Source organism: Microcebus murinus, chromosome 19 (genome assembly GCF_040939455.1).
Source record: "Microcebus murinus isolate Inina chromosome 19, M.murinus_Inina_mat1.0, whole genome shotgun sequence".
Taxonomy (NCBI): Eukaryota; Metazoa; Chordata; class Mammalia; order Primates; family Cheirogaleidae; genus Microcebus; species Microcebus murinus.
This window is the reverse complement of record NC_134122.1, coordinates 12,241,969-12,256,533: the sequence shown is the minus strand read 5'-3', so window position 1 is coordinate 12,256,533 and position 14,565 is coordinate 12,241,969. Positions and strand designations below refer to the sequence as shown.

At 42.2% G+C, this 14,565-nt stretch overlaps 1 protein-coding gene across 1 annotated transcript in view; it reads left to right on the top strand.

Moving 5' to 3' along the window:
* The window catches only part of VPS35L (VPS35 endosomal protein sorting factor like), a 108,508-nt gene that overhangs the window by 51,807 nt on the left and 42,136 nt on the right, over positions 1-14,565 (top strand). The window contains exons 15-21 of the mRNA XM_075995131.1: positions 2,946-2,992; positions 3,803-3,914; positions 4,402-4,518; positions 5,330-5,383; positions 7,728-7,808; positions 11,493-11,555; positions 13,035-13,120. Coding sequence (XP_075851246.1) covers positions 2,946-2,992; positions 3,803-3,914; positions 4,402-4,518; positions 5,330-5,383; positions 7,728-7,808; positions 11,493-11,555; positions 13,035-13,120 — 560 coding nt within the window. The remainder of the gene's footprint in view (positions 1-2,945; positions 2,993-3,802; positions 3,915-4,401; positions 4,519-5,329; positions 5,384-7,727; positions 7,809-11,492; positions 11,556-13,034; positions 13,121-14,565) is intronic.

The following is a 14,565-nucleotide window of genomic DNA, read 5'->3' as shown; positions in this document are numbered from 1 at the left end:
TCCTCACTGTCCTATCCTCAGTGCCTGCAGTAGTAGCTGGTAAAGTCATCCCCTGGTGTACTCAGGGAATTGGTTCCAGAACCCCTATGTATATATACCAAAATCCACGCACGTTCAAGTCCCACAATTGGCCCCGTAGATCCCATGTATACTTTGGTTTGGCATCCCGAGAATACTGTATTTTTGATTAGTGGTTGAGAAAAAATCTACACGTAAGCAGACCTGTGCAGTTCAGACCCATGTTGTTCAAGGGTCAACTGTATATTAACGTTGCTCATGAGGTAGACATTGGGTGATTATTTGTGTGTGTTGAGGAGTATCAGCGTGATACACAGATTTCCCTTTCCCTTTCCTAGCCTTTTCCAAAACCACTTTGGTATTGGTCTTTAAGAATGACTTTTCAAAGATAAATACCCCATCTGTGGGTTAGGGAAGCCATGTGTGGTGTCATCGGTTTTGTTTTCAGCTAGGGTGCTCCTGGTTGTGAGGAACAAACACCTAACTAGCCCAGTCTACAAGTATAGATGAGTGTTCCCTTTCCCACAAGTACAGGCTCTAGACCAGGCAGCTTCAGTCCATCTTTCTGCTCTGCCATCCCTGGCTAGTAGCAGAGCGGCTACGGCCATTCCAGGTATCATGTCCAGATGTGACAGCATCCAGAGGCAGAAAAACAGAGGGCCTTTGATTCTTGAGTCCCTGTTTAAGAATGGGAAACCTTTCCTCAAAGCCCCTGGAAGACTTCCCATCCTGCCTCTTACATGGAAAGAGGTCATATGCCCATGTCTAAACCCACCACGAACAAAGAGAGTGAGACTACCATGACTGATCTGGACTTGGATTGGTCTGCTAAGGCTCCCGTCACAAAATACCTCAGACTAAGGGCTTCGTCAACAGACTTTATTTTCTCACGGTTCTGGAGGCTGGAAGTTCAAGATCAAGGTGCCAGTAAGATTGTTTTCAGGTGAGGCCTCTCTCCTTGGATTGTAGATAGCCGCCTTCTTGCTGTGTCCTCACATGGCTTTTCCTCTGCGTACGTGCATCCTTGCTGTCTCCTCCTCTTCCTGTGAGGACACCAGCCCTATGGGATTGGGGCCATAGTCTTACAACCTCATTTAACCTTAATATCTCCTTAAAGGCCCTCTCTCCAAATACAGTCACTTTGGGGGTTCGGGCTTCGACATACGAATGTGGCGGGAATGTAATTCAGTCTGTAACAGGACCCAACCTGATTTGTGTGGGGCTGAGACAGAAATCTGAATAAAATCAGGGTTCGGTGGGTGGAGATACCAGCAGTATCTCCATGGTCAGCTGTCACTTTAATTATTTGGGCATTACCTGCGACACAGAGGGACACAGGTGGCAAGGGTGGAATTGCACTTGAGATGATCCTTCTGTTTTTTGACTTCAGGCCAGACTTTGATACAAATCTCATTTCCACCGCTTACTAGGAAGTGGCTTAACCTATCAGAGCTTTGGCTTCCTCATCTGTCAAATGGGGTCATGTTACATGGGCCTCACAAGGCTGTGGTGAGGAGTAAATGAGCACTTAGCCTGGCCCCTGGGGCAGTGCTCAGTGTCCTGTAATTAGCTCTTGTCCTAGGGTCGACTTTCCCCAAACCACTGCCCTAAAGGGTACTTCTTCCATTGATTGGAAAAACAAAACAAAATGAAACAAAAAAATCAGGAGCTCTTTTAAAGATACGGAATTACCTTAAGACAGCTCCAAAGCCATTAACAGTATTCCAGTGAGTAAGACATCTCCTTCCTTTGGGGGGGGTGGGGTAGGAAATAGGCTTCAGAATGTGTTGGAGAGGAAACAAGGCAAAGAACATGGCCTTTGGTGCCAGCCTGCGGGGTTTGCGTCTGGCTGCTGTCGCTGGCTGTGTGACCTCGGGCCAAGCTCGGGGCTGTCCGTGGCTCGGTTTCTCGTATGTGGAACGGGAGAGTTAGAGCCCTGCCTCTGGGTGGCTGAGAGAGGTGAGACCCCGAGCGCAAAGCGCTTCTCGCCATGACTGGCGGGCACTAAGCCGGGACCCAGTGCTTGTCACATGTATCACTTAGCGCGCCGTGGGCACCTCGTGAAATGCGGAGGAACGCGGGGGTCAGAGAGGTGGGCAGCGAGTGATTTCCACTCTCATTCGGGCTCTGGAGTTCAGGAGGCGCCTCTGTCATCCTCCTGTAGCAACCCTGCAGATGGGGTGGTGGCGCTTTTATTCTCCAAGTGAGGAGGAGGAGACCCAGGCTTAGCAAAGTCGGTGACGCACCTGAGGTGTTGCCGTTGGTAGTTGGCAAGGCTGGATTTGAACCCAGGTGTGCCTGATGCCAGGGCCCCACCTCCCATCCATTCTGCCAAATGCTACGAGAGTGAGTTTCTTTGCCCCCCTGCCCTCCCCTTCCCTACCAGGCATTGGGAATTATGTAAATGGGCGTGTGGCTACACTCACTTTAGAGCAGTGGTCCCCAACCCTTTTGGCACCGGGGGCTGGTTTCATAGAAGACAGTTTTTCCATGGACCAGGGTGGGGGTTGGAGGGGAGATGGTTTCAGGATGATTCAAGTGCATTATATTTATTGTGCACTTTATTTGTATAATTATTACATTGTAATTATAGTGAGATACTTATACAATTCATCATAATGCGGAATCAGTGGGTGCCCTGAGCTTGTTTTCTTGCAATTAATGCTACTGCTGATGTGACAGGAGGCAGAGCTCAGGCAGGGATGGGAGCGAAGGGGAGCGGCTGTAAATGCAGATGAAGCTTCTCTGGCTTGCCTGCCGCTCACCCCCTGCTGTGCGGCCCGGTTCCTAACAGGCCACGGCCCTGTGCTGGTCCACGGCTGGGAGTTGGGGACCGCAGCTTTAGAGTATTATGTTGGAAATCTTAGAAATGTTGCTTTAGATCCTCCAACCTGATGAATTTTTTAAATTATTTTTTAACATATTAGGCTCTGCTGACTGAGATGATGGAGAGATGTAAGAAACTAGGAAACAAGTAAGTATTTTAAGATTCATAAATCATGAATTTGAAAGTGGACTTGACTGCTTTTTTTGAACTTGGTGTGCTTACCTGGGCAAGAGAGCTGACACAGAAACAAGTTAGCATGGAGTCTTAGGCTGCTGGAGTCCAGGTGTCTGACCTCAGACCATGGCTTCATTCCATCTTGGCCTTGTGTCCTTGGGCTGCTTCCTTGACCTCTCTGTGCCTCAGTCTTCTTATCTGTAAAATGGGGATGATATAATAGTAGCCCTTTCTCCATGGGGCTGTGGTAGTTGGTAGGGCCAGGATGAACTTGGTCTTCCTGTCTCCTGCGCCTATGAGGTTTCTCCTCTGCTTCTCCTTTCAGTGGTAGATGTGTGAGTTTTGTTCACCACTGTGTTCCTAGTGCCTAGAACATAAGAGATGTTACCTAAAAGATGTGGATATGTATTTGCAGCGTGGATCAGCATTGTTACTTAATATTTAGTTTTATTAGCACACCAGCCTATTGAAGGCTTACTTTCCTTCTGTTTAAGTGGATTGGATTGCTTGCTGATTTACCTGACTATCCACCCACCCATCCATCCATCTGTCCATCCATCTACCTGTCTAAACATCCAGTTAATTCAACATTTATCAAGTTCCAAATACAAACAGAACAGTGTTAGTCTCTAGAGGTTGCCCTTTTACTCGAGTCTTTTTTTTCCCCCTAAGCTTACCCTTAAAGGGCTGTCAGTCACCCTTCCCAGCAAGATATATCCTAAAGTTAAAGCACCTTTTATAAAGGGGAAGCTCAGCTGACCTGGGACATTTTCTGTCTTGCAGTGCCTTGCTGTTGAATTCTGTGATGTCAGCCTTCCGGGCTGAGTTCATCGCCACGAGGTCTATGGATTTCATTGGCATGATCAAAGAGTGCGATGAGTCTGGTTTCCCCAAGGTAGGGTCTTGACTTAATGCTCAGCAGGAGGACAAATGGGTGGTGTCTATCTCATAGCTCTCGAGGGAGAGTCCGATGTCAGGGGCAGCTTGAGCCAGCAGGAAACCAAGTCCTGTGGAACGCGATGAAAGATGAGTTAGAGCCGGGATTGTTAGACACTGTGTAATTGCTGTCCATTAGATTAGCTCACTATGAAGTAGTTAGGAAAGACTTTGGTCTAACATCTTTGAAAATGTATCTTCACTCATTTATGAAAAGCTTTGTCTAGGGGACTATTTTGGCCCACAAATCAGACCAGTGCTTGGAGCCAACTCTCTCGTGCACTGCTCAGTGTAACTTAGATAGATCTGCAGTAGGATTTCGGAAGGAGATTGTTGGAAAAGTAACTCTGAGAAGGATTAAACGTTACAACCTTTGCTTTTTTTTTAAGCTCAAGTTACTTTGACTTAAAATCTCCAGTAACATGATGGTTTGGTATTTTTCTTAGCATCTCCTTTTTCGGTCACTGGGATTAAACTTGGCCTTGGCTGATCCTCCTGAGAGCGATCGGCTTCAGATTCTCAACGAAGCTTGGAAAGTTATCACCAAATTGAAGAACCCACAGGTGAGTGACCATTTAGACTTTAAATCGACTGCTTTTTGTTTAGGTTATGCTTTATATTCTTTCATTTAAAAAATTATCTTTTCAACTGGGCACAGTGGCACATGCCTGTAATCCCAGCATTTTGGGAGGCTAAGGCATGAGGATTGCTTGTTTGAGACCAGCCTGGGCAAGAAAGTGAGATCCCATCTCTACAAAAAATAGAAAAATTAGTTGGGCGTAGTTGTTCACACCTGTAGTTCCAGCTATTTGGGAGGCTGACGAGGGAGGATCACTTGAGCCCAGGAGTTTATGTCTGCAGCGAGCTATGAGGCCACTGTATTCTAGCTCCAGCAACAAAGCGAGACTCTGTCTCCAAAAAAAAAAAAAAAAAATCCAAGAAATACACTTTTAAAGCTATCAGTTCTCTCTTATAGGTAAACAGATAAGGCAATTAAAACAAATAGATTTCTTTAAAGAACAAAGAGCTGTAATTAGTGAAAAGATAATCTTTTTTTCTGGAAAATGATATGCTTTTATTCTTTCAATTTTTTAAGCCTGATAGAGCGTCCCAGATTTCTGTCTTAGCCTGAGGAGCAATTCTGAATGAAAGTGTAATTATTCATGGTTTCATGAATGTTTTTCTACAACTTGCTTCTCACAGTTAAATGTATCAGTGGGCCAGAATTTTCTGTACATGAACCATTCTTGTAATTCTTACCATTTGTCAACTCCTTGAACTGTCAAGGCCTTGGAAGGGACTTGTATGTGATGAACTTTTTCTATAGGGTAAACCATGTGTTCATGGTAAAGATGTTTTACTTTTTCCTTGTAGGACTACGTTAATTGTGCTGAAGTGTGGGTGGAATACACCTGCAAGCATTTCACAGTATGTATGACTCTGGTATTGTATTTGAAAGAATGATATATTTTCATGTTCGTACTCATGAATGAGTCTAGTTTTGGCATTTAGGCATTTTACAATGGTAATCATTCTTATAAAAATTGTGTTCTTTATAGTAAAGTGTGATGGAGTTTTAACATGTGCATTATAACAAACATATCCTATGCTTTTATGTAAATTTGGGAAAGGCTGTATTATACAAAATTAAAGTTTTTCTTGCCAAAGGACACCTTAGATGCTTTTATGCTAACGTGCAATGTGACTTTCCATGGGGTCTAGTAAGCTTCATTTCCTAAATATATTTGACTTGCATGTAATTCTTTTCCTAAGCAAATAGAGATGCTTCTTTCCCTAGGCACAGACTAGAGCCACAGTTTGGGGAATACCAGGCTTGTCAAAGAGCAAACACTTTAGAAGCAGGTAGAAATATGTTCATATCCTATTGACAGTTTTTTTTAAATCAACTTTGAAAAATTGAAGTATAGGTCTGAATGTTTATGGTTATGGTCTGAATGTTTGTATTCCCCCCAAATTCATATACTGAAACTTAATCCCCAGTGCAGTAGTATTAAGAGCCTTTGGGAGGCAATTAGGCAATTTAGAGCCCTCATGAATGCCATTAGTGCCCATATAAAAGAGACCCAAAGAAAGTTATCAGGCACATGAGGACATGGCAAGAAGGTGCCATCTATGAGGAATGGGCCCTCACCAGACACTGAATCTGCTAGTGCCTTGATCTTGGAATTCTCAGCCTCCAGAACAGTGAGAAATAAATTTCTGTTGTTTATAAGCTACTCAACTTATGATATTTTGTTATAGCAGCTGGAACAGACTGAGACGAACATATGTGCAAAAAAAATGCACATATCCTAATTTTGCTGCTCAGTGAATTTTCACAAAGTACACCCATATTGTCATTGTCCAGAGAAAGAAATAGGAAATGACTTACCCCAGAACTCCCTGGCTCTGCCCCACCCAGTCACAACCTCCAGCCTTCCGGGGAGTTGAAGATAACCACTGTCCTGGTCTCTAATACAAGAAATTGGTTTGTCTCATTTTGAGCATTACGTAAATGTTGGTCCATTAATTTTGTTTTGTCCATTTTTTTTTTTTGCAGAGAGACATATTTATTTTTAAATTATCAAGTGCATTCACAAGACAGAAAAAAGAAGCTTGCACTAGGGTGATTCAAGCTGGCTGGGCCCAGCTGCACCTGGAGCACAGACTTATGCGTCCAGGGCAGTGAAAGCTCAGTGCTGTCGGAACAGACTTCTGCAGCTGCAGGCCCTATTTTTATTTTACATTTTATCATGGAAATTTTTAACATATGTTTGATCTCCCTTGTACCCATCACCCAGGAATTGCCAACTTATGACAAATCTTGTTTCATTTTTATCCTTACAACTTTCCCCCACCCCTGGAATATTTTGAAGTACATCTCAAACATCATATCACTTCTGTCAATGTTTCAGCACATCTGTAAAATATAAGGATTCCCTTTTTGAAACTGAATATGTTATCCTAACTAAAAAAGTTAATAGTTCTTCAATATCATTATAAATATCACTTAATATTCCAGTTTCCCCAATTGTCTCTTAATTCTTTTATTTCAAATTGGGATTTAAAAAAGGAATATACGTTGCAATATGCTTCTTTCTGTAAATTCTCTCTCAATCTCTCTCCTTTCCCCCTTTCCCTTTTTTTCTCCCCTGTGTAATTTGTTTGTTGAAGAAATTGGGTCTTTTGTCCTGTAGAATTTCCAAGACTGGGTTTTGCTGACTGCATCCTTGTGATGGTGTTTACCATGTTCTCCTGCCTGTAGTATTTCCTGTAAATGGGCAGTTAGCTCTAGATTGAAAACCATTCCTAGCTAGTGGGCCGTATACAAGCAGGCCCAGGCTGGATTGGGCTTGATATAGGTGGCACAAGTGAACAGTGAGCAGTTGGTCAGATACCTTGTAAGGGGCCAGGCTGTGCTCCTCCCACAATGCCTCACTGCGCTGCCTGCGGGCGCCTGAGGGCGGGGCCTGGGCTGGGCAGGCAGGAAGTGGCAAGGTGGATTCCACCACCACTGGGGGGAGCAGGCGCGAGGTAAAGCCCCAGGACCTTGTAGAATAGTGTTTAGTCCTGACTTAGTGTGGAGCTGGCGTACTAGACCAGGCGATGCGGTTGGGATTTCTCCTCTTCTGTTACTTTCGGCAGAATGTTTGAAACCTTTTGCTGGAAGATGTGGGATATATTCTGAATACATTACTTCCTTCCCAGAGGAAAATGGTCACTGATTGCCATTTAGTGTCTGATCCAGGTTTTCTGTCTTTTCCCCCCTTAGAAACGAGAGGTGAATACGGTTTTGGCTGATGTCATCAAGCACATGACTCCAGATCGCGCATTTGAAGAGTCCTACCCTCAGGTAACAGGTTTGCATTTCCCATTTCAACACTGTTAGGGATTTTGTTCTGCTAAATCAAGTAGTTGTGTTGTGTGGGTCAGGCCATAAAGTCAGATAATCTCATGTTTGAGTCGTATCTCTGACCTATCCTGGCCAGATGCCCTTTCATCAGTTACTTAGCCTTGTCGTGTGCGTCTCAGTTTTAACAACATGATGTTCTGGTACTATCACCCGAGATGGATTTCGAACTGCACTTGGTGTAAGGCAGTTAGTTACATATTCTTGTAAGAATTTTAGAGTTTTTATATTTTGCTAATTTGAGAATTTTTCACCATTTGCTCCTTAAAATGGTTCATCAGTACAATTTACTGGGCAGCCACTGACTACCTGACGTTTCTCTAGGTGTGATTAGAAACAGTGCGTGCTCACGCGTGGTGCCTGGTGCATAGTAAATAAATATCACTGAATGAGTAAAGCATGTCGAGGAGATGGGTCATACATACCCTGTGGCTCATCAAGACTTCACATGAAAACTGATATGCACTAGAATTTTTGTTGAAGAATGTTTAGTTAAGACCTTGACTACTAGGGACCCAGTTAGTTGAAAACTTCAAATAGTGTAACAATTTTAAAGCAGTCTGTTCCAAGAGAAAGGGGGATTATACTATATTATAATTTTGTCATATATAAAAACAACTTTTAAAAGATGCCCTGGGGTCAGCCAGCATTCAGGACAGCCATTCATACCAGCAGAGAGCCCCTTGTCTGGAGGGAGGCCACGGTAAGAAAAGCCCCACTGCTCTGGGCTGTGGAGAATTGATTTACTCCAGGTCTGGGGCAGGAAAGTACAAGGTAAGCCTGGAAAACACACACACACACACACACACACGCACGCACGCACGCACGCACGCACGCACGCACACACACACATTTTGGTATCAGAAAGTAAGGAAGTGATCAAAAACCTAATGGGGACCTGTGAAAACGGTACAGGGAAGCTTGAAGGGGCTCTCACGGGCTCCCAATCCAAGCATCAAGAAAGTTAGGACAATAATGGATTATAACCCATTGAATAAAACAGGAGTCCGTCCTTATGATGAATAGATAGATAGATAGATGAGGGGATTGATTGAGAAATATGGGAGAAATGGTAGAGTTGGAAGATCACCATCACAGTAAAGACAGGAATTGTCTTCCTTCAGACAGTAATCATCAGTGCATGTTAAACCTGGAAGGAAGAGTTTAGCAATGCATAGATGAGGACAGAGGTATTTTCAGAGTTTGAGAAGCAGGATATGTGCATATCTTAAAGGGTCTTCCTACTGAGCAAGTATTAATTACAAGGGGGACAATAGTGACCAAACAGCAGTGGAACCGGACAATCCTCAACCAACTAGTCAAAGTTCCTACCACCAGCAAGGAGCAGATGGCCATCGTGTGCCTGCAGAGGTGGTGCCCTGGGAAAGACACAGCGTCACCTGGGTAGCAAGCCAGTCAGGAATGCATGAGCTGAAGCTAATCACGAGGGAACATCAGGCATGCACACATTGAGGAGGCTTCTATAATCCTTCAAAGGTATCATTGCCATGAATGACAAAGACAGGCTGAGGAACTATGCTGAGTTAACACAGATTAAAAAGATGTGAAAACAGAATGCAATGTGCAATCCCAGACTGGGTCCTGAACAGAAGAGAGGGAAAAATGATGCCATCAAGGACTTATTGAGATGACCGACAAGATTGGAAATGGATGATAGATTAGATCAAAGTATTTTCATTGTATCAGTGTCAGTGTTCCTGAATTTGGTGACAGCAAAGTGGAAATGTCAGAGACTATGGTTGTTCTTAGGAAATACAGAATGAAATATTTAGGGGCATAGGCCATGATTCATTCAATCTACTCTCATATAGTTCAGGAACAAAAATAGGGTGTCTTACATAGAATGATAAAGCACATTTGGCAAAATAGTAAAAATTGGTGGATTTGGGTTAAGAATATGTGGGGGTTCTCTGTACTATTCTTTGAGCTTTTCTATAAGTTCAAAATTATTTCAAAATAAAATGTTAAAAAATGTGCATGGGCCGGGCGCTGTGGCTCACGCCTGTAATCCTAGCTCTTGGGAGGCCGAGGCGGGCGGATTGCTCAAGGTCAGGAGTTCAAAACCAGCCTGAGCAAGAGCGAGACCCCGTCTCTACTATAAATAGAAAGAAATTAATTGGCCAACTGATATATATATAAAAAAAAATTAGCCGGGCATGGTGGCGCATGCCTGTAGTCCCAGCTACTCGGGAGGCTGAGGCAGGAGGATCGCTTGAGCCAAGGAGTTTGAGGTTGCTGTGAGCTAGGCTGACGCCATGGCACTCACTCTAGCCTGGACAACAAAGTGAGACTCTGTCTCAAAAAAAAAAAAAAAAAAATGTGCATGGACTGCGTGTTTACAAATTGTACCATTAGGTGGATAGATAGGTGAGGAGAGAAAGCAAATGTAACAACATGTTAGCTTTTGTAGAATCCAAGTAGTGAGTAAATGGGTGTGTGTTGTGTAATTCTTTCAGTTATCTTTATGTTTGAGCATTTTCATATTGGAAAAATGTTGGAAAAACCCCTGTGTTTTATACTAAAATCAGTTTGTGTGAACCTATACTTAAATATTAAAACAATTTCTTGTTTTGAAGGGATTAGTTGCTTTATATTTCAGAAACTATTTTTTAACCAGACGATATGACAGTATTGTATAATGCTCTGCCTTAGAGCATTGTTTGTTGTGAAGTTTTAAAGTCCTTTATTAGTCTTTTGCTTGACGGATGTACTAAGCTGCCTGATTATGAAACGGGCTTGTACATCTTCATGTTTTTTGTTATTAGAACATGAGAGATTTGCTTTGGAAATGATTTAAACAGGGGTTCGTTACTGTAAAGTGTCAGTAAATTTTCTTGCTAGCAGCCAGAGGCAGGGAATTATATTTTTTTTAGAAATAGCACCTCTTTAGTTCTCCTGGCCCAAGGCCATGCCCTTTCCGCCAGCACTGTGCATCTCAGGATGAGGAGTGGTAAATATCAGTACCCTGGCATTTGTGAAGCAGACCTCACAGACTATGCCACTGTCCTCAGGAAATGCCATGACCTTTGACTCAGCCGGCAAACTGTCCAAATCTTCTCCATTGAAATAGTCCAGAACCATAGGGCCACTGCGAGCTAGAATATAGGGATTGGCAAACCATGGCCCATAGGCAATAGGTAGACTGCCACATGTTTGTGTGAATAAAGCTTTATTGACACACAACCACATGCATTCATTTACATGTTGGCATTAAGTAGTTGTGATGGACTGTACGCCCTTTATAGGAAAAGTTTGCCCACCCCTCGAATAATAACAGTAGCTGAATAGTTAATAGGGAACTTTCTAAAGGCAGGCACCACGCTCAGCACTGTACATGAACCATCCCACTGAATCCCCACAGGCACTGCTTGATCTCTGTTTTACAGATGGGGAAGGTGAGACTGAGGCACAGTTACTTCCCCAAGACTACAGGGTAGGATGGACCAAGTAAATGGGCACGTTCAGACTGAGACAGGGCCTAACACTAACCTAACACTAATTCCCCATTCCTTGAATAAGCCAAGGCTTACCTTATTATAACAATAATTGCAAACAAATTATGAAAGACAACTACCTTAACATGTGTTTTTTTGTTTTGTTTTGCAGCTTCAGTTAATAATTAAGAAAGTTATTGCCCACTTCCATGACTTCTCAGTTCTTTTCTCAGTGGTAAGTAGCATTTCTTAATTGTCTTTGGACATTTATGTCTGGGTCAGAGGTTCTCACGACACCCCATGCCTGAAGAAGTACTCAGCAGTTCCTTTCATAAAGTAGGTCTAATCAACTTAAATATTTATGCCCCAACAACTCAAGCAGTATTTGAAAAAATAATTACATTACACATAAACTGAAAGGAAAATATTATTTCTATTGCATTCATTACTTACTAATGGGATGTGTGCATCTGTTGGGCATCATACAACTTCTCAAAGCTTGGAATCACATCAGACCTCCTCATTTCCTCTTCCGCACTGATTTTCACAGGGTACCTGCTTTGTATCACACAATTTAATGTTGAAACTGTGAAATGCATTGAGCCAGTAGTTGTCTCAGTATCTGACAGAGTTTAGATTTACTGTGAGTCTCTCAGAAACTTAAAATATCCTGTGACATCTCTTCGAGTTTGCTACAATGCCCTGGGCAAGTAGGAATCTAGGTTATTGTCTGTATGGTAACATTCTCTGTGCCTTCCCTTAGCCTCTCTTTTCTAGGGTCCATTTATGTATACTCACAGGATTGTAAGTTTGTTTATTTTTAATAATAGAAGCTAATTTTGTTGGACATGTACACAGTCCAAGCACTGTGCTACCACTTTACATTGCCTCATGTCATTGTCACATCACCCGTGGGAGGTAGGAGTTGTTATGCTGTTACAGTAGTCGCTTATCTGTAGGGGACGCATTCCAAGACCCCCAACAGATGCCTAAAATGGCAGAGAATACCAAACCCTAAATATACACACCTATGATCAAGTTTAATTTATAAATCAGGCACAGTAAGAGATTGACAACAATAATAATAAAATAGAACGATTATAATAATATGCTGGCATCACTTGTAAAATACTCTTGTAAAATATGGGTTACTTAAACACAAGCACCGCAATACCTGGAATTTTCTATTTAATATTTTTGGATAGTGGTTGATCAAGAAGGCAAAACTGTAGATGAGGGGAAACTGCTGTGCTTTCACTTTACAGATGAGAAAACTGATGCTGGAAGAGGTGGAGTAACTTGCTCAAGGTCACACAGTCACTGACAGCAGGGTCAGACGGCAGAGCCAGGCAGCCAGGTCTCCAGGCCTCTCTTTGAACAGCTCTCCTCTGGCCCTTCTTTCTCTGCTCATTAATACAATCACATAAAGACTCAAGTCTGCCTCACATTTTGCTACCTAGAAAAGCTTATGGTCATCTACGGTTTGCCCAAATATTAACTGGTTTCAGCACCAAGCCCTAGGGCACATATAAGTTGTTTTGATATTAATAGTAATGGTTTTTTGAAAACCCCATCAGGTCCTTTCCCTGCTTTCAGGGGTCTTTGACAGAGGAAACATCTCCTTTTTTTGTCCTCCAAAGAAAAAGTGACCCACACATTCCTTCCTTCCAATAACTTATGTCAGTTGCATGCAGAGTGCTTACTTTATTTTTAGGAAAAATTTCTGCCGTTTCTGGACATGTTCCAAAAAGAGAGTGTGCGGGTGGAGGTTTGCAAATGCATCATGGAAGCCTTTATCAAGTGAGTACCACGTGGCGGAATCAGAAGGCTTGATTCTCAATGCCTTTGTGAAACTTGTTGATAAGAAATCAATTTGTGTACTTTGAGGCCTAGTGACCTGTACGTATTTCACACCGAAAACATCATGAGAAGGAAACCACATTAAAAGCAGTCATGATAAAAGTTTGTAATTAGTGCATAAACAGACAAACTGGCAAGCGACATAGCATGAGCCTGGCCAGCAGCTACTTTTTACTCTGACATGTTTCTAGGAGCAGTCTTTTGATGAACTGCCTCCAGAGTCATGTGTCAAAGGATAGAAATAAAAGCGTCTTTATGAAGGCAGCAGTACTAGAAAGATTTTCCTTTTTGGTGTTTGGATACAAAGATGACTGATTTATCAGTTTTCAAATTTATTCCATTTTATTTTGTTGATTAAGTCTGTGTTTCCCAAAACTGCCCCACTGCTTGTGGTATATGAAATCATTTTGGCTGGGCACAGTGGCCCATGACTAAAATCCTAGTACTCTGGGAGGCCGAGGCCGGAGGATCGCTCAAGGTCAGGAGTTCGAGACCAGCCTGAGCAAGAGCGAGACCACCGTCTCTACTATAAATAGAAAGAAATTAATTGGCCAACTAAAAATATATAGAAAAAATTAGCCAGGCATGGCGGTGCATTCCGGTAGTCCCAGCTACTCGGGAGGTTGAGGCAGAAGGATCACTTGAGCCCAGGAGTTTGAGGTTGCTGTGAGCTAGGCTGATGCCACGGCACTCTAGCTGGGACAACAGAGTGAGACTCTGTCTCAAAAAAAAAAAAAAAAATCATTTTAAAGGGGGTATGTGGAGAAAAGGTTTTCATTTTTAAAGTTATATATTGATTTCAAATTTATCAGATAATATATAACTATTTAATGTTATTTCATGTATTTTTTTTTTTTAGGACAAGGTTAAGTAAGAAAAGAAGTTGTTTTAAATATTAAGTATATAGATATGGTTCCATTTGGAAAATTGAGTTTGGTATTGCTTGAATGTTTTAAGGTTTTCTTGTCATCTTTCTAAAAGATTAATTCCTTCCTAACGATTAACATTATTTAATTCATAATTAATATGCTGAGAACAAATATACCTACTTTAATTACATGAGGATTTGTTGTAAGAGTTAGTCCCTGCTGCAAAGGACATTCTTTAAAAATTAATTAATTAATTTTTAAAAAAGGTTGTCATCTTGGGGGGAGTGAAAAAAATTAAATAAAAAAGTAATTTGTCTTTTCATATTATTTGGAAAGCCACATTAATAATTTTGCCTGGCACTTAACACAGTTACAGACAGGCTGTGGACAGCTTCAGATGTCGCAAGAAATGTAGTAAGAAAACAGGTTTGCCCTTTGCCTGGCTTAGGAAAGGGAGCGGTTTTACGACAATTTTGCAGTTAGGAGAAGTTATAATGTGTGTAGAAGAGCAAACTG